The 20,539-nt window shown below is 39.5% G+C and overlaps 1 protein-coding gene across 4 annotated transcripts in view; it reads left to right on the plus strand.

The window, feature by feature from the left end:
• Positions 1-20,539, plus strand: part of NUMB (NUMB, endocytic adaptor protein) — a 66,116-nt gene that overhangs the window by 34,657 nt on the left and 10,920 nt on the right. For 2 of the 4 annotated variants that reach the window (XM_019519115.1, XM_019519117.1), the window contains exons 2-6: positions 2,161-2,235; positions 8,770-8,802; positions 14,874-14,948; positions 16,684-16,824; positions 18,742-18,943. In XM_019519115.1, the coding sequence (XP_019374660.1) occupies positions 2,161-2,235; positions 8,770-8,802; positions 14,874-14,948; positions 16,684-16,824; positions 18,742-18,943 (526 nt within the window). The remainder of the gene's footprint in view (positions 1-2,160; positions 2,236-8,769; positions 8,803-14,873; positions 14,949-16,683; positions 16,825-18,741; positions 18,944-20,539) is intronic. The other 2 variants (XM_019519116.1, XM_019519118.1) reach the window with 1 other exon arrangement.

Here is a 20,539-nt window from a genome sequence, read left to right on the forward strand (position 1 = left end):
CCTGCCCCTGCCCCACTCCCTCCCTCACTGCAGGGCCTTGATATGCACCCCCACCCCTTCCCTCCTCCGTACCTCTTCCTGTCCACACATTTACCTGCTGAGTGGTGTCAAACAGCTGGATGTGAAGTCAGTCCCCCAGCAGGAGGTGTGTGATCATATGAGGGGAGGGTATGGTTGTGGGGCTTGTGGGGGAATGCTTGTAGGGGAGTATGGTGGGGTGTGCATGGGACCCCCTGTGCACCCCTCTAAGCTGGTCAGCTCCTGTCCCCACCCCAAAACAGCACAGAGCCCACATGCCCTGCGGCACTTCCCTGCCACTGCCAGCAGCGCGCAGCCCACCCCATACTTGCTCCAGACTCGCCCCAGTGGGAGCGGATCAGCTGGGATTCATGCTGCATGGCCCCGACCCCTGTACCTGCTCCGGACTCACCTGCTTAGGCTAAACAGTGGTGGGGAAAGTGGCCCCTCCTCACCGCTGAGAGGCGCTCCCTGCTACAGCTGCCCGGAGCCTGTATCTGGCTTGTCCTGTGGCTTGTCTGCGCTGCCACCGATGCCGGATGCAGCAGTGACAGCAGCAGAGCCACAGGGCAACCCAGCATGGGCTCCAGGCAGCTGTAGCAGGGAGCACCAGGCGGTGGTGGGGGGGGGGGCTGCTTTTCACCCATACTGAGCAAACATTTTCTGCCCAGCCAGTGGTGGTGCTGCTGCTGCTGTTTAGCGTGAGCAGGCAAGTCCAGAGCAGGCGTGGAGTTGGGGCTGTGCAGTGCAGGTCCCCACTGGTACCACGGGGCTGGGGCCAGCGGCAGTGGCAGATGGAAGAAGCTGCCGCCACCTGGTCTGCCTAGACAGACCATTGAGCCACCCCAGCCCAGCTGCGTGCTCAGGGGGCAGCAGGATGCACCTCAGCAGGACAGTACCTGGACCAGGCGGGAATGAGGGACCCACTGCAGGCCAGACAGAGCTGGCCCGCAGGCTGTGTTTTGCCCACCTGTGCCCTAAGATGTACTTGGGTCACATTGCTCAAGCTGTTCCCCAACTATGAGGGCTAGCAACTTTCTTCTGAGATCTTCACAATCCAAGTGCCTTCAGGACCTCCAGACTTTTAGAGCACCAAATATCAAGAGTTGACAGCATTGTTTGGGACATTTGGATATTAAGTGCTTGTTAAATCCTCATTTTAATTATATCCAGAGCATGGTATTTTGACACAGCAATCGTGGAACTTCTCAATACAATTTAATCTAGGGCTAGTCTTTAATTGAAATTTAAAATATTGAATTCCCTAGAGTTGAATGTGTTCTGTTGTAGCTGCCTGCTTAATGACTTGTATTCCTTGAAGCATTTTTTTCAGTGCCCAATTCCTATCTTGTTATGCAAAAATACAAGTAACTTCAAAGAAAGCATTTAATATTCTATTTTAAATGGGACAGAATTATTCCTTTGAAAGAGTAATCTAACTATGGGCCATGGCATCACATACATGCAGAGCTAACAATATTAGGGTATGTTTATGCCTATCCCTCACTCTCTTGTGCCTGACTTTTCAGACTGTAAACTCTCTGGTTCTGGGATTTCTTGCCACTGTAAAGGGTTTAGTGGATTGGATTCCCATTCTTGATTTGGTCCATCGGCATTCTGTATGAAGCATGACTAATAACATCAGACAACACAGCATTCTTGTATCCTCTGCTAATTAATCAAATGATTTCCTTTTTTTTTTTTTTTCAGTTCAGATGTACTGCTTTCAAACCTTTTGGCTTTGGCTACTGGAATGCACTTAGCCTCCCTTTCATATCTGAGGGAGCTGCTTATACTCCTATTGCTGTGGCAATGTTAAGTCCTTTAAAGTACTCTGCTTTACTGTTGGTGGAAGAATCTTTTGAAATGGTTTGAGTTTAATAGATGTCTGCCTATTGTGTGTTGGATCGTCTCAAAAGAATAATCCAGTATGGGTCTGGCACAGACGCCCACTTAAAACATCTGACTCCTGTTTTGCACGCGTTGTCTAGCAGTACCCAGACAACATTTTTCTGGCTCATTTGTACTCCTGCTAATGTCCAGCATCCCACTTGGACTGGAATGATCTGTGGATTACTCACTTTTCAAGTATATGACTATTCAAAGAGGCTGCCACAAATTCTTTTTTTTTCTTCTCTGCAGTACTTGGGCCATGTGGAAGTGGATGAGTCCAGAGGAATGCATATCTGTGAAGATGCTGTGAAGAGATTAAAATCTGTATGTATTGTTGTTTCATCAGGATGTTAGCTGGTGGGCTGTGCATGTTATACCAAATGTTGCTGTTCCTGCAGTAATGTTTCAGTTTTCAGACTGCACTTTTGACCTTAGGTTAAGAAAACAGTTGGCTCATTTAAAAGAACACTGCATATGATTACAGAGGCACATGCTAATCTGGGGATGAGAGAGGGAGAGAGTTTAAAACAAAAACAAAAAACAAAAAACAAAAAACAAAACAAAAAAACAAACAAAAACCCCCCCAACCCATTCATCCTACTTGTAGCAGCTAGAAGGTTGCAAAGAAGTTATAGAGAAAAATGGAGATGCTGTGACCTTCCAGAGAATTAGTGTCACAAGAGATTTTATTCAACTCCTGTTAGCTAAATATAAGGAAAGATCTCTCCCTCTTGAGTCTGCCACTGAAGCAGGCAATTTAATTTACTCTTTTACACTCAGCATTAATAGTTGGTGTTTGGGCTGCTTTTCCTATGCAACTTAAAACAGTAGCATTGCTGTATGCATGCTAAGCTTGTGTCTGCTCCAAGTGGCCTGATTCTGGTGTCAGTATGATGGGCTGCTCTTAGTTTGGCTTCTGTGAATGTTTGTTCCTGAAAACCGCACTCATTTAAAATGCTTTTGACTCCTGTAGCTTGCTTTTAGGACATCTTATCATCTGTTTCCTGTAGTTACTACCACAAAATCCTGCAGAAATAACAAGCTCCAAATAGTTGGTGGCCCATTTTTCAAGGAATTGGGGGCTTCAAAAATCTTAAAGCCAACAGAAGGAAGAATAATGAAATAATGAATCAGAGAAACAATCCTAAGCGTGATGGATACAGAACTACAGTTCTTGTTCTTTCTTGTTCTTTCTCCTGTACTCTGTAGCTGTATAAACTCTTCAGTGATGAAGGTGGCCCTTCTATTTAGTGTTGCTGCAAAATTAGTTTTGCAAGCATCTTTGTTGCAACTTCTGCAAACTTAAGTCTGCCACCAGACCTCATTATTATTGTTATTGTTGCTATTGTTGTTGTCACATTTACTGCTTGTTATAATAGCAGATTTCATGGGTTCTGACTAAATCCTTTGTTTCCTTCTCTGTTTAGCACAGAAGATTGTAGATTTTTTTCCTCATGTGCTTTCAAGTTTTTGAATTGACTTCAGTACTTTGATTTAAAGACTGAGTCTTTTAATTGTCCTCTTCCTCAACCAATCTGTAGCAACATGTTTTAAAGCTCCACCTCATCTGTTTTTATTCAGTATAACAGTGAGTGGTTATTACTCTTGGTAGTAGGCAACAGATAATGAGCCACTATGTCCTTTTGTTGGATTTAGTTTTCTGTGTAGCTAAAAGTCAAGTGTAGAGACTGACGGTATTATCAGTTTGCATCCATTTTTCTCTTGTCCTGATCTCTGTAGGTCTTTAAACTGCCCTCCTCACTATAGTTTCAAAGCACCTTCCGTTGGTATGTTAAGTGACATGGCTAACATCTGTCATGTAGTTTGTTCTTGCTCTTGTTCTCTCCTTAAGAGGGGGAATTATCTAGAGTGGAATATTTCTGCTTTGTTAGCTTTTTTTTTTTTTTTAAACCTGACTCTCACAGGCCATTTAAGTGTAGTTAAATCAATAAATAGTGAAACATTAAAAGTACTTTAAGCTTAGGGCATAGTTGCTTTGGATTCCAAGTAAGTCTAGAGATCTGATACTGATTTGCTTGAACTATCATTTCAAACTTCAAATTTCACTTGAACAAATGTTAAAGGCTTGTGTTGCCTGTAGGCAATACAAGATATTAAGATCATAGGAAAATAGGCTGGAAGGGATTTCATGAGGTTATCTGTCTAACGTACTCTTGAAAATTTCTAGGGATGGAAATTCTACCACTCTTCTGTAGCCTGTTCCTATGCTTGATTATCCTTTTAGTCAAAGGTCTTCCTAACTCTAACCTAAATTTCCTCTGGTGCAACTTGAGGCCATTGCTCTTAGTCCTGTCCCATATGGTCATAGAGAAAAGCCCATCTCCATCCTCTTTATAGCCACCCTTCAGGTATTTGATGACTGTTAGCAAATCCCCTCCAGTCTTCTCTTCCCCTAATTCCATCAGTTCTATACCCTATAGCTAAACTGTTCACAGACACCCAACTGCCCATTTCACTGTTAACCAGTAGCTTTTCTGATTTATTGGAAGCTAAAGAAGGTTTTTGAGGAATGAATTTTGAATCTTACGCAAGTTGGACACTAGCTTATGGTTTTTCTAGCTGCTGTCTTCAAGGTGACTTTGCCAACTTGGAGCTGAGAAACTGCCAAATTCTCAGTGCTGCTTACTAAGTAGATGCCTTAGATTACTGAGCCTAGTTTGTGCAGTTTTTTTTAGTGATAAAACTCCATCGGATCAAAGGTTTATTTGGAGCACATCACTAGAGTTAATTGCATGTCTTTTGGGTTTTATTTTTCGCATTTATCTAGCAATTTTTAGAATAAATAAAAGCTCCTTTCCTTTCCTTTTTTGCAAGTTTTTATGTGTTTTTTTTTGCCACATCAAAGAGTATATATGAAGCTTTCTCATGCAAGACGTTCTTTATTCTGTGGCAGGAGTGGAGTTTATTCTTAAGGTAGATTCTTGTTTCCCCCTTAATTAGTTAAGATGAGGTTTTCCTTTTGCTCTAAAACAAAATATGTTTGGGCAACGTTCCTTAAATTATGAAAGGTATAATGAAGGGACGTCTTTCTTTGAGGAAACTTCTCTTCTGGTAAGCTTACAATGCCTCTAAATCTACAGGGTCCATTTTGATTTTTTGCCACTTATCATCTTCTGTAGAGTTGTTCTTTTCCGTAGCATTCTGCCCATGGGGATGTATCTTCTTAAAAGGAGGAAATATGAGAGCAGCCTAGAATTGTCAAAAATCATGTGGATAGAAGATTGCTAAGTAATTAAGTTCAAATTTTCTTTCTGTACTTATTTCAAGGGATACCGTTTTTCTCAAGTCCATGTCTTTGGAACTGCTACGGAGAGATTCTAGCAATACACTTTGAGCATTGAGCTCCATCTCCTCAAATTGACATGTTGCTTAAAGAATAATGTAAAGCAGGAATTTCTCATTTTTTGAGAAACAATTAAATGTCTTCCTCCCTTTCACAAGCTTCTACAGCATGCTTAGTGGAAGTCTGCCCTGACTTCTAGGGTTTTTTGTTGCTACCTGCTGCTTGAATGTGGCATAATTCAGTTTTGACTGATCATTGCATCCTCCATCTCAGGTGTGGCCCTTCATTTTAGCACCACATCTCCGAGGAACCAGCTTGACTATTTAAAAGTGGGGGGGAGGGGGAAGCCTGAACCTAGTGGCACTCAGCTAGCCCAAATAGCCGTGTTGGCCTTTGAACAAGAGTGAGCTCCTTAATTTTGTTTTAGGTTTCAAATACATGAAGAACATGTCAGGAACTTAGATTCCCAGTATAGAGTACATGGAGGAATGATGCACCCCATTCAAAACAGTACACTTGAGCTATGAACCCGAACTGCTCTGTTGTCTCTGTGTTGAGGAAATACACTTTACCGCTCATGGAATTACGCATGCAGTTTTCTTCTGTGAGCAGTCATCAAGATGCAATGAATCTAGGGGAAAAAAATCTTAAGATTGCAACAGCATTGTTTGCTTCCTGCATAAGGCTGTGAGATAACTAGTTAAAAATACATTTTCATTTACTGATTTGTCAATAGAATTCTTCCCTAACTAATGTATCCTGTTAGTACAAGTTAAGGCTTTTTTGAATTACAACTTAAAATGAATAGCAGTGAGAGGTCCTTGCAATTGTCATCCTGTTACTTTTAACAACATTTAGTTTTGTGTTGTGTGAACAATGGGGCTTACACTTTTCCATTGGTATAGCTACATTACTAAATGGAGTTAAATTGCACATCTGGTAGGTCCTTGCACTCAAATGCTATACACAGCATTTTTCTAAAAGCACATTATTGACTAAAAATAGCTAGTGCAAATTGCAAAAAGAATAACTTTATATGGGTTTTGCAAACCTGCCACATGTGTATTTGACTCCTGTACAAGGAGGCAATACAAAGGCAAGAGTGTACTCTCTATTGTCTCATGTCATCTGTTCTGGTTTTGAATTGGCTTCAGTGTGTACTACCCATTTCTAACTTGCCACTTTTTGTTTTTAAATGATGCATTTGTTTTTAATATATGTTCTTGTTTTAGCAGGTAAAAGAAACAATTTAATTTTTTAAACATGTATTAGTTATCTCTAAACTATATTAACTTAGTGCTGTTTAAAACCTGTTTTGCATGATATCTTTTCCCATTAACTTTTTTCTTGGTATTAAAAAAACATTCTTTCATGTTTAACAAGTGCTTTTGCACAGAGCAGAATTAACTGTCACCTAAAAATAAGGTTGCTTCTGGTGAATCCTTCTAGCTTTTGCTGCATCTTTTTAAAAGGTGATTGTTACTAGTGTAGTACAATAGATATCACTCAACTTGGCAGCAGCAACTAGGCTTTACTGATTATATGCAGAGTACTGTGATTAATTTATTAGTTCCCCTGAATGTATTCAGTATATCCTGTCCAAATACATGATGAGTTGTCTTTTTAAGAATCTAAGTTTAAAATCTTTCTTCGGACAAAACACTGTATGTGAATCTCTCCAAATTTTAAAGGATGTACATATGTTCAAGCTATATGTTATATAGCTAGGTATGAAAAGATTTTGGGCTCTGGTATAAAGCAGCAAAATAAAGCAATACGAAACAAACCAGGAAATGCAAAGTTAAAATTGACACTCCCTTCTTAACATCGAATTTCCGGCTTTTTGTTTGCTTGTGGCAAGCTTTGTTTAAATATGTAATTGTGCTAATCCATGTTTGAGATTAAACTTTGAGATTGCTAAACATATGCATTTTAAACACAGAATTATTTAATTATCAATAGATTGGTATATGCAGTTCATTTACTCTTAAGTGAGGTAGAAGATAAGATTTCTCTTGCCTCAGATGTATAGGACTAGACTCCTGTTTAATGTGATAACATTATCTCAGGGAGCCATTCTGAATAAAGTAGTCTTGCATTGAGAGAGATGACCTTGATTTATTTAACAGTTCTTTCATATCCAGCTTGAATCCTGTGATTTTTATTGTGTAGAATGTCACCAGTATAAAGAATTTGGGAAGATAGCAAAAGCCAGCCTTGTGCTCAGTAGCAGCCTGCCACCCAATATTGAACAGACAATATAATGCCCTGTAAACATGGGCTAACCCAAATGTCTGATGAAGCGCCAGTTCAAATTGGGCTGACTTCAGATGTATTGAAGTTCAGTCTCTTTACGCCACCAGCAGCAAAGTGTAATCAATAAAACAGGAATGTATTGAATTGCATACAAGTGTGCTTAATGCTTGCATGCCATCCAATGAACTTTGTCTGTTTGTGTGTTTATTTTGGGGAGGGGAGTAGGTGAAAATCAGGTCCATGCTAGACAAGTGTACAATACTTTTGACTTGAGTTCTTGCACTGAATTGCTCTCCTTTCTGAAAATGCTTTACCTGGGTTATTTAGTCCTGCAGATCTGCAGGTGTTGTTCCTCTTGTGTAAAGTGGCATATTTGAAGAGTTTCAAAGGGAAGGTTGGGGAAAGACTTCCACTTAAAAGTGGGTAGGTAAAGTACAGGTAAATTTGAGTTTCTTGGCATTCTAGGTAGGACCATGAAGAAGCAGGGAAGTGAGGGAAAGATGGGAGCTCAAATGTACCTAGGTTATGAGCCAATTGCTAAACTTGTGTTACTGGTGATTTAAAAAAAAAAACAAAACCCAAATCTGTTCAATTTGAGAGAGAAACTTCTAAGCATCTGAAAAATGCCTAGTTTTAAGAAACAGTGAGAGCCCTTGTATTTTAGATATGGAAATCAGGGAAGTGCACTGAGACACCTCCAGGAGAAGCTTCAGTTTTGTGCAACCTATTACAGCTGAGTTGAAATTCTCAAAAGTAACTTAAAATGCAAATGGAGCCCCCAAATTGTCTTTTTCTATAGTTAACACTTTGTGCTGTTCTGACAGTTTCAGAGACTTCTCTGGATTACAGAACACTTCTGTCTTGCAAGTCATTGATTTCATGTGAAACAAACTTAGCTGATTCCTTAAAATTAGAAATTTAAATTTCACAGGGCTATTACATCACAGACTTTAAATTAAATGCTATGTCTGCTGCCAAGTTTGGTTTATAACCTTACTAAACAGAACTAAACAGGGAGATGGAAAACAAAGTAACCTCTTTGCATGAAATTGGGGCTGAGGTTCTCTTCTTTCCACCAATTTCAGGGCAGTATCATGGTAGAGATCCATGTAATGCTTCTTTATCTGCATTTTCATGGGATTTTCACATTTGCTTGTTGCATCCTCTCTGGATAACTCTAAACACCCCTTGCTTTCCCTCCAATCCCCCAACTCTTGTGTGTGCTTATTGGTTTGAAACCCTGGGACATTTTAGCTACCAACAGTAATAGCGCTCGACTTGTCCCCCTGTTCCTCCAGGAAAGGAAGTTCTTCAAAGGCTTCTTTGGAAAAGTAAGTTTAATGCCTTATTTGTGCTTGCACTATAAGGAGTTACATCCCTGGTATAGCATTGTCATAGGTCAGTGTGTTTGTTATAAAACCCCAGAAATCTGTGTTAAAACGTTTTCACCCAAGACTGACTCAGGAATAGGTTTGCCAAGCGAAGAACGCAGATAAAAAGCAGCCTGTAATTAAAGTCTAATGGTAGATCAGTTGATCTCAGGCAGTGTCCAAGTGGTGTGACCTCATTAGACAAAGCCACAGGACTAGATTGTATTACAGTTAAATATTTGAAATTCCCCTCTGATTCCTGAAGTTAGCTGTGGCCTAGGTTATATAAAGCAGAACCGATGTAGTAGGTATATATCTACTTCTTAACCATTGCAACAGTGACATACCCCTGGGCCAGCTCTATAGTGTGTGTTTGGAGTTGGAAGGGAGAACACTTCATCTGTTGCTACTGTATCCTAGGCAGCAGAGATGTACAAAGATTAAACCAAAATTTTACTTATAATCCAAATTGTTAGGGAAAATATACAAGATTCTCCTTGAATGTACTGTATCAGCATTTGCTTAATTGCTGTCTTGTGTGCGTACACATTTTTAGGATTAAAAATGTATATCTCAATCTCCAAAATTGCTTCCTTTTTAGTTAATCAACCATTTCCTTCCTTCACGATGAAAATGTCAGCTGTGTTTAAAATCTTTTAAACAGTTTAACTTTGCTTCCACTTACAAATGACAAAATGGTTTAAAACTACATTATGCAGCGTACTTATGGTTCATAGACATGTTGATGATTTGGATGTAAAATCCTTTCTTCCCCTTTGCTGCTTTAAGTGGGGGAGGGAAGTTCTTTACAGTAGATAATGCTCTGTTCAGAAGTTTGTTCAGCCTTGCTTAAAGAGCACGCAGAATTTCAGTTGCCATTTTCTTTTCTTTGAGAACCTGTTACAGTACATGCCAAAGCAGAACATTACTTCTGTATCCAGGATTTTTCTAATAAGCTGGGAGGAGGAAACGCATTCTCCTGTGACGAGTACGAGTAGTGAAGGGAGAAGCTGTGACCTATTTAAAGCCCGCATGCCGTATGTGGGAGATGTCACGCAGAACAGATCTGATTTGATTGTTAACAAGAAAAAACCCCAAAAGCTTAGGGAAGGCCCTGCATAAAAACAGAGCCTGCAAAACTTTGAGTGAAAATTTGTACTGCTTGCATAATTTGTAATGACAAATGTTTCTTACCAAGTTTTGTTAGACCTTGGTAAAACAACAGCCTTAACGGACAGAGTGAGATGTACATTTTTTCTTTTGAATGTTGATGTAATATCCAGGGTCATACTTGTTAAGTACTACAGACTGAATAAAGGACTATTTTAACATAATTAAATTCAGCACTTCTTTGTAAAGTAATAGCGTCTATCTTCTGCCAGGAAAGAGGCTACTTTTCAGTAAGATAATTCAAGCATTAACTCTTAGCAGTGACTTCTCTACATGGCAGAGAAAACCTTTCCTGGTTTTCTGAGCCTTCTCTTCATTTTATTACAATATTTTGCCAGAAAGATGATTGACTTCCTTCCTCTTCAGCTGGCTAAGTTCTTTCAATTGCCATTTAGAACATTTTTCTAATGACCCATAGAAATATCACCCCAAACGTTGGTATATTACCAATGCCTATAGTAGAACATATTGCATATCTGTTTAGGGGAGGGGAGAACCTGTTTTTTTTTATACATTAAGGCACGGCTTTCACTGAGCATATCTGTGAAATTTTGATATGCACTTGGATATCTTATCTGGATATTTTCCACTGATCTGTTTCCACTGGAACTAATTCAGACATTCGAAACCTCCAAGGAAGGTTAGTTTTAAAACTGTCACTATATTACAAAATATTCCAAGAAGTTTTCTTTTCCCTCTTTACTGAAGGAGGGAGGGCTGGGGCAAAGTTTAATTTTGCGTGAGGTAAAATCACTTCTTGACCACTGATATGATTTAACCTCTCTCATCCCCGCCTGATTTTTCAGGACATTCAATGGGAACTTCTGTGTCCTGCGATAAGAATTTCAGATTAGGAGTCAGGGTTTTAAAATTTAATTACATAAAGCACAAAATACTCTCTTAAATCATAGAAGTCGGGTGGGAAGGGACCTTGTAGATCTTCAAGTCTGACTCCCTGCCTGGGCAGGAGAAAAAACTGGGCTCAAATGATCCCAGCGAGGTAGGCATCAAGCCTCCTCTTAAAGACCCCCAGGATAGGAGCCAGCACCACTTCCCTTGGAAGTTGGTGCCAGATCCGAGCCGCCCTGATGTTTTCCTTTACTTTGTGAGTTCTGCTACTCCTGGCTGAGTCACCTGCCTATGGATGGAAAGATATAATGAAACTTACCCAGGGTAGAGTTGTAATTGGAAGGTGGTTCATCCTATGCACCTCACCACATACATCTGGGTAACGTGTGCGTATCTGTGTTTTGTATGCAGTTCAGACTTCAGAGTCCATACAGCCCTAAGATGAATGGCAGCCACCTGTATGTCTTAAAGTAAAAGAATAGCTCTCGGGTAGAGCTAATTGGCTGATGATGTTCAAAATTTTATCTTGAAAGGGCTAGAAGCTTGGCTGCAAATGAAAATCTTGTGTTCTACAGAACTGAATCTGTCATAGTAGGAAAAAAATGCACAAGCATGCAACATTTGTTTTTTCACGTTATTAATGTCATGTCTTACGAACAGAACCTGACTCAAACCTGACATCTTAATGGACTATTTGAACTTGGTGACTAACACTGTTATTTAGGAAAAGTGAATTTACAATTCAGTTTACTGCATTTTGCTGCTGTTTGTTGATGCCTGCTTCTTCTGATGTATTGATGGTAACCCACTGGTGAGTGGGTTATATATCCCTCTCTATGCTCAATCCATACAAATCTATTACAGCTCTCTGGTTCAAATTTTGGCTAATTAGCATCAGTCTCATGTATAGAAAGTATTGAAGGTTTTTTGAAAACTCAGTGTATATTGCTGGTGGAGGAATATGCTTCCTTCACTAACACTGGAACAGTATGATCTCAACCTGCACATCTTGCCCATTTGTCGCAGATACTTTCAGTACTGCATTGATTAACCCTGTCGGGTCTCTGGCATAACTACTGTATACAGTTTGATGAATTAGACATCTTCTGTCATGATGAAGTCTACAGTTCATCAACAGTGTCTTAGCAAGTCCTAACACTACCAATACAATGGATGTAGCATGTGTGTAGGCACACTTCCATTCTAACCATGAGCATAATCATCTCATTTTGCTTCTCTGATTATGGGAGTTATTTGCGCTTATCAAGCTGATGTAGGCTACATCTGTGAAGCATTGTCTTTGCATACATAGTTCAGAACTCCAAGCCAAGCTGGTAAGGATAATGCAAGGATTCAGCAGATGGAGGAGTTGCAGAAGGTCCTTTGAGCTCATGGGAAGAAAAAAGGAGAAAAATCAGCTGTTTTCTGCAAGACCTGGATGTGTACAAAAAAGATGTCCCAGGGCTGCCAATTGAGAGAATACAAAGGACACCCACATGAACACAGGATTCCCTTACTAAAGTCTTGTAGAAATCATATTGTCCACCTGATTCTTGACCAGGTGGTAAAATAAGACTGCAAGAAATGTAAGACTTTTTTCAGCACAACAATAAGAAAAACAACTAAACAGGATATATCTTGAATCATAATGCTGCAGGCTTTGTCTCTTCATGAATTTGGAACATAAACCGCAGGAACCAAAACTAGAATTGTGTGAATTTTATGGCTTTGCATCCAGTGCAAGTCAAAAAAAGTGGAACCAGATAGAAGTACCCAGCACCCACATTCTTATCTTCCAGCTGAGCAACAGATGTGCCGTTCCATGGCTTCATTAAATGTAGTTTTATATAAATAACAGACTAACAGATGAGGGCCTGCCTTGCCTGGCTTCCAGGATGGCTACAAGAAGTAAATGGCTGCATCTCTTCCTAAAGACCCCACACCACCACTAGCTCTCGTGCATTTTGATTCTTCAGTATTTTTCAGAAACAGTTCCTTGAAATTTCTGGGATTGAACTTGGTTTACCATTTGGAGAAAGTTCCATTAGTTTAATTTGTAATTTTTAATGGACCCTCATTCACCTAGACTCTGTTTTTCTGGATTTTTAAAATATTGTCTAAAATAAATTAAGAAGACTGTGGATCATTTAAAGGGAAACTGCCACTCATTTTTAAAAATGACAAAATGGTCTACATAAAGAATGCACTAACTGCTGGTAGGAGCACATGACCCACTGTGTGGATTATTTGGATGGCTTTCTAAAGCAAGAATTTAGAAGTCACTATTTAAATTTTGCAGTGTTTTGTAGCTGACTAACGGTAATCTTAAATATATTTTTGATTCCAGACTTTTCCCAGTCTATTGTTGGTTTAATGCAGTGAAGTAAGATGGAAGCTATCTAGCGTGAGCATCTCAAACAGTTTCTCTTGTGTAGCTTTCTTCTGTAAACTACTATAAAAAAACAAAACAAACCCAAAACATTCCTTACAACGTAGTTTGTTCCACATCGTCACCATTTTTTTTTCTAAACCCTCTGGATATCTTCCTATGCATCTCATTGCTGCTTCAAATTAAGGACAGACAGTTAGTGTTGCAGTAAACTGCAGGCTCTTTTTTCACGCCATCATCTTCTGATAGTGAAACCAATGTGGTGTTGCAAGAAACTTACCACTCTGGCACATCCAGTAAAATATTCCATTCATATACTAATTTGGAGGGCAGTGTGCTGTAAATGATGTTCAGTGACCTAAATCCAGATGCACCATGGACTACTTCAGCGTTGCTCCATTGCTCGATTTATAAAGATAACCAGCTTGTTATGATCTATGATGAACCATTTTGAAACATCCCAGTTCTCACATAAGGCCATCAGAGTTTGCCCACTCATCCACCGTCTATAGCCCTGCAGTGGTTGGGTTGCAATACCCACAGTTCTACTGGAAGAAAAATCATTGGGATCTGTAACTGCTTATTTGCTTCAAGTGTGGAAGGGGTTGCCACATTTTTATGGTTGAGTGGGATTGGAAAGAACATTTCTACCAGCAATTCTGTATAGCAGCCAGAAAGTGTTGTGTCTTTCTGGTTTTGTTTTGGGGGTTTTTTTCACTGCATAAGTGCTTCATCTCTCCAGTGTTGGGTGTCATTCTTTAAAAGTTATCTGATGGTGGCTTTTTTCCTTATGTGGAACAGTAAATAGTTTATTTAATATGCATAAAATAAATCTGCAGTTTTCACTGCTTTCAAAACCTTATTCCTGAGCTTTCAGCAGCTAGAAATGGAAGGCAGGAAAACTGAGGAGTAAGGTTTTAGATCTATGCCAGAGTAGTCCTTAGCAAGCTAACTTCCTTCATCACCAAACTAAAACTGCTGTGTAAAGATCCATAAACACATACTTTCACTTCTGAAGCAGTGTCACAGCACATTTAACTCATAACTACCTGAAACATATTTGGAGTTAAGCCTAAAGTACAAGTATGCATTAAAGGTTCACAGCATTTTAATTAACATCTTGTGGGTGCTTCTAACACTGATTTAAGGTGATGCCATGATTCTGCCACATGCCGATGGGGCAGAGGGTTGGGGTGGTGGAGAGTTCAGGTAAGAATTTTTACATTGTTTAAACTTGTGCTATAGAAGCTACCTGTGGTGTAACTCCTTATGCATTAGTGTTACCTGACTCTCTTTGGTGGACTAAGTGGGTGAAGAATTCAACCTTAGAATCCTTTCTTTTAAATGAATGTATTAACCTGTTTTGACTCCACCTGTCTTCTTCCTTCCCTGCCTCCCCCTTTTTGCACTGTGTTTCTGAACTACTGGCTTTGGCTTGGTTCTTTGAATGATTTGCGGTTTGGTTTGAATATCTGGCTTTGGGCATCCCTACTGAACTTGGACTTCACCTGCATTCACTGCAGTGGCTCTTGGAAAGTGGAAGTGGGTGACAATGTGGCAACATTTGTTGTAATGCTGTTGTCTTTCTCTCTCTCTTTGTTTTTTCCCCTTCTTGTCATGAAAGACTGGAAAGAAGGCTGTTAAAGCAGTCCTGTGGGTTTCAGCGGATGGACTCCGAGTTGTAGATGAGAAAACAAAGGTTAGACTTCCCTGGATTTAAATCTTGAGAGTTTAAATATAGGATATGATTTTAAAACGTTTCCAAAAAATATCTCTAATTTTTGGATTAGTACAAATGTTGAAAAAGTGTAATGTATATGACCAAAATAGTTACTTAATAAAAGTATTCATTGCAAGTGGTTCCCTCAGAACTTGAGTGTTGTCCATCTGTTTTCAGCATGCACTCTGTTCATCTGAGTATTAGCAGTTATATAAACTCAGAATCCTGTTTTGTTCCATCTGCCTGAAAAGCATTTTTTTCTGATCAATTCTATTGACATTGGACATAGTTCCATGACCTTGAAGCTTTCTCTACTAGTAAAGAAGGTTACAAGATTAATCCATAAAGAAATATATATTGATCAACCCGGCATGCAGTGCAGCTGGGGAATGTTGTATATGATGAACAGGAACAGGGTTCCAGAATGCACTAAACTTTACAATAAGGGTTGTCCTTGCCAAAACTATAAAACCTGCATTCTGGATAAAGCATCTAGGAAACAAACCTATTTTAATAATTCATATTCATGTTTAAGGTAACTGTTTAGTCCTAAATAGAAGGCTTATGTAAAATCATTCACTTGTTAAACCTTGTATGTCATATTTTAGGGTTTTTCTAAAGCATTAACCTCTGAAAGTTATACCATTGTTACCTTTTTTGTTGTGTTCAGCCACCTGTATCTTTAGATAAAGATGGCAGTGAGGTAGTTGGAGCTTCAAGCGTTTGACTCCTTTCAGGAGTGAGTGAATACTTAAAACGGTGCCACTGCCATCAGTGCAACTTGCCTCCTTGTTTGTTCTATGTCCATGAAGTGTATCAATTTCAAAAGTGTATCACCTGAAAGGTAGCCTCTGCAGGTCAAATTTGAGAGGTAAGGTAAGGATGATAGGCAGAACTTTTTTAAGTCTCCCCTGTAATGTACAGGCTCTCTGTCTTTGGTCTCTAGATGCTTCATCTGGCATGTTTCATCTACATTAAATTCACTGAATGTTTTAAAAACTGAAATAGTTCAATATTCAGTTTCCAATATGCATGTTACCTTAGAGCCAGGTTTAGTGCCTTTTTTCCAAATGATTTTAAAAACATCTCTTTTAAGAATTATATTCTGTACATCTTATTTTCTTAAAGTAATATTTTACAAATAGTCTATGCATGCACTGATGTTTTTAAGTGTAGAATGTTGTTACTGCCTCCTGGTGGTTGAGTATCCTGAGACAGACACTAGATAATCCCTCAGACAGGAACGATTCTATAGAAAATGTTTTAAAATATATTTGAACTGATATTTTTTCACCAGACTAATACCTGTCTCTGAGTCTGCAATTTTATGAGCATATCTCCCATTGCTTTTGTATATAGATGTTGACCATCTAGCTTAAGTTATCAATACTACTGATGATCTGGAATATTAAAAATGTTGTGTAGCTATTGGAGCCTCTTATTTCTTGTGCACGCTTGCTTTGCCCACTCATGCCACTACTTGGCTCCTTGTGCCATTTATCCATATAGGGATGACAATTTGGGGGCTTGTTTTTAACTACAAACACCCTGTTTTTCTACAATGAGCTAGTAAGATTTTCAGGTGCACTTGAACCCAGGGGTCTCTGGTTCCTCCCCCCCCCCTTTCTTTGCTGTTATTGCTGAAAATGTTTTGTGTTAAGTATCTCTCTCTGTTTGGGGGGGTGTTTTGTTTTTTGTGTTCTTTCCCCTGTAGGATCTTATAGTTGATCAGACCATAGAAAAGGTTTCTTTCTGTGCACCGGACAGAAACTTTGACAGAGCTTTTTCATACATTTGTCGAGATGGCACCACACGACGCTGGATATGCCACTGTTTCATGGCCGTAAAAGACACGGTAAGTTTGTCAGGGTCTGCATCTTGCTTCTGTAACTAGGAGAAGCAAGAGCTGTGCCCAGCAGATTTTAAGTCTTTTGTGATGAACTTCGAATTTACTTGCAGAATATGCTCCAAGGTGCTTTGGCTTCAGCCAGGATATTATATAATTAATGGAGTGGTTTCAAGTCAAATATATATCGCTTGCTATCCTGTCTGTGGTTGCATATTCATTTTATGGACAGAAAAGATGCTCAGCCTGGTCTATAAATGGAATGTAACCAGCTTCTATCTCTAGCAGAATGGAGCTATGTGTCTAAAAATAGACAAAAGATACTGTCATCTGAAAATGTATGCAGCTAAAAACTGTGAAATAAATTCTCCAGGCCAAAAGCAGTGAATAACTAAATGTGCAGCTGGTAGCATCTGATCCTCTTGTATGCAAACACATTAAAGAAATTAAATTGACAAGAAATGGAACTAAACTGCATACATGGTAATTCCTTTTCTCCTTTTAAATGTCAAAGGGATATGTGTAGTTTCAGCAGAGGATTGAGAAGTCGATAACCTTTGTCCCTAACTTGTTGTATGTCCTTAGCCAAGCCATCTGACGTCATTGGTCTGGTTTCCTCTTCAGTAAAGTGGAGAGAAGCTTAAATACCTTCTATAAACAGTTTGAGATTCCGAGGTTGGAAAATGCTGCTGTTGGCATACAAAGTATTGCAAAAAAAATTTTTGAAGTTAAAGTTCTGGTAGAAACTACATACATTAATACAGGTCATACAGAGCAATTTTAGCTAGACTTGGAAGTGGCAGTACCTTTCTAAAGAGAGGTGGTAAACCTGAACTTCCAGTTATGATGGAACCTCTGAACTTATGATGGAGTGCAAGAATCCCTGATTTTCCTCAATGAAATAAGAGACTCAATTGCATTACTTGATTACAGTGAGTGAAGATGCTGACAGTTCTTCTAAGTAATCCTGTGTCAGAGGTACAACTGGGTTTCTAGACTTCGATTTCCATTTTATTTCCTTAGTGCAGTTAAAGGACAGTGGCTCTTTTGAATTCCAGACCACAGCGGTAATATTGGAGGTGCCTTTTCAGACAGCTTGGAGGCCTTTTGTATGCAATGATAATGGGATGCTCAGTGAAATCAACTCAACTTGTCCCTATACCAGCCAACCAAGGTCAAACCAGACTGAGGCATGAAAATCCTTAGTACTTCACTGCTTTTTGTGATAAAACTGCTTCTTGGTCTCTCGTCTAAGCAGAAAGTATTAGACATGAGGCTTCCTTTTTTCACTAGAGTAGTCTTGGCCTTTAACTAGTCATGGGCTGTTTACTGGGTGACTGTAAAGTATACCAGTTAGTCTGTTATGGGTATTAGCTTTTGAAGGAGGTTGCCTGGAATTACAGCTGCGGACATTTACTTGGGGTTATTAGAGGTACAAACATACCTACATTTGTTCTCATTAATTACCTTTTATGTGAGTGCAGGTAATGCCCAAAGAAAGGTAGGCTGGGTCTAGACCCTTTGAAAATTTTCTGTCTGCAACAATAGCGGCTCTTTAGATTTCATTGCTTATAACTGTAAAAGATCATTTTGTAGGAGTTCCTCTGAGCACAGTTGTTCCCAGAGGCGAGGGACTAGTGTTGACATGTTATTGCAATAATATCTTTGTTGTAGTTGAACTAAACAGCTTATCTGACAATCTTTCATTCCTGGGTGGCCTTCTCCAGCATTGCTGATGCATTAGTAGGCATTAGCCTTGGTACACAAGCTTCAATTTTAGACCTGGGTGTTAAAGCCAATAGTAATCATTCTTTGAAGAGCCTTAATTAGATTTCTCTTTATAAAGGGCAAGTTATCACTTGGAAATGCTCAATACCTGTGTGGTTTTTTTCCAGTTCCTTTATGATGCAATGCTATTTTGTACAGGGGGAAAGGTTGAGTCATGCCGTGGGCTGTGCATTTGCAGCATGCCTGGAGAGAAAGCAGAAACGAGAGAAGGAGTGTGGAGTGACTGCTACCTTCGATGCCAGTAGAACCACATTCACAAGGGAGGGGTCATTTAGGGTCACTACAGCTACTGAACAAGCAGAACGAGAGGAAATCATGAGACAGATGCAGGATGCTAAAGGTAAAGGCATATGGGTTGCGTGATTTTATGCAGTGGCCAGCAAAATCCGTACTGGTGTGACTCAAAGTCTGTGCAAAGAAGAAAGGAATAACATCTTTACCGCATCCTACAGTTTTGTGGAAGATGAGGCTAATTAGATGGTGAATTGTTTCCTGAAAATCAAAGGTAGTATCTCCTCCCCTCAGCATGGAGTACTTCCCTACAGGCCTTAGAATAACATGGACTACTTCATGTTGTGAATACACCTGGAGAAAGCTGTTGACACTTTTTAGGTTCATCTCTCAAGCAGAAGTGACAGGCCCCAGAACAAGGGCCTTAAATGCAAAAGTTATAGCAAACTTTCAAAACACATAATAATTCAGTATGAAGAACAAAACAAGCAGCTTATCAGGTTTTTTGGTTTTTGGTTTTTTAAAGGAGATTTAGGTTTTCTGGTCCACTGCCAGAATTATTGCTGTTTGGATTTTTGGCCTTGACAGCTTTTCAGGAAAAAAACCCAATGCCAGTGGCCTTTAAGAGGGTCTCTTTTTTTTGCTTATTAGATCTTAAACATGACGTATGAATTGAGTGCACTGGTTACCATTTCTTTGTTGGATGCAAAAATTGCCAAGAGCTAAAATGAGCAATCTGAAATGAAAGATTCTAGAGCTGTGTATTTTAATTTCACAGGAAGATGGTTCCTACTTCCAGCCCAATTTTTATTAAATGAAAAAGCAGAAGGCCCCAACTTTAGTAGCCTTAGTGGTATAACATCCTAAGAACTAGTGTATTCCATGTAATTTTATAATGGGTATAATTTGCAGTCTAAGGGCTCCACAACAGATTTCATATTCCTACTCTATTTCAGAACATTAATCTTTGCTATTTTTGTAGCTTTCATCATCCACCCACTTCCCATACATCAGTTTTAGAAAGTACTAAATGAAGCTTAAATGAGTGAGAGTCATTTGTGACTTGTGGGCATGAGTCACAAAGTTGACTCAGTTGAGGTGTGTGAAATCCTTTTGCAGCAAAAACATAGTAGAGCTTTTTCACTGGCCAGTTTCTGTTCCCTGAGCAGCTGCAGCTAATCGATATTTTGAGGGGAAGGACAGCCCAGTGAATTCCTCTGAACTGCTCTTCCTGCCGAGCTCCCTAGCATAGTGTTTCTCCTTGCCAGACCATTGGTTATTGTTGTTCTGTTGATATCTTTTGAAGAAAATTAACATTTTTGAGAGTGCTGGAAACCAGTAGCCAGGCTGCCTCTCCTATGACACTAGAATTGAAGTTAGCTGGGTGGGAAGAAGTTGATTTCTCCTGTTTTAAAAAAATGATGCAGCATACCCTTAAACTTGATTTTTGCTGTAGTTTGGGGGATAAACTTTCTACTAAGGTCCCTCATGAGCTGCAGCATATTAGAATTGCTAGTGATAAAATGAAGTATACACAGAGGTTGACAAGTACGTTCCCTGCATTAAATCCAGGTTGGGTCATGACATGTACCTCTCCATAACATTAACAGTTGTTCTGATCAACTTTTACATTTCCAATTGAGCACCAGTTTAACAGTACAGTCCTCTTCTCCCCTCCCCTTTTTTTATTTTTTGAGACTTAAAC

This window comes from Gavialis gangeticus, unplaced genomic scaffold, assembly GCF_001723915.1.
Source record: "Gavialis gangeticus isolate Ggan-Ray unplaced genomic scaffold, GavGan_comp1, whole genome shotgun sequence".
Taxonomy (NCBI): Eukaryota; Metazoa; Chordata; order Crocodylia; family Gavialidae; genus Gavialis; species Gavialis gangeticus.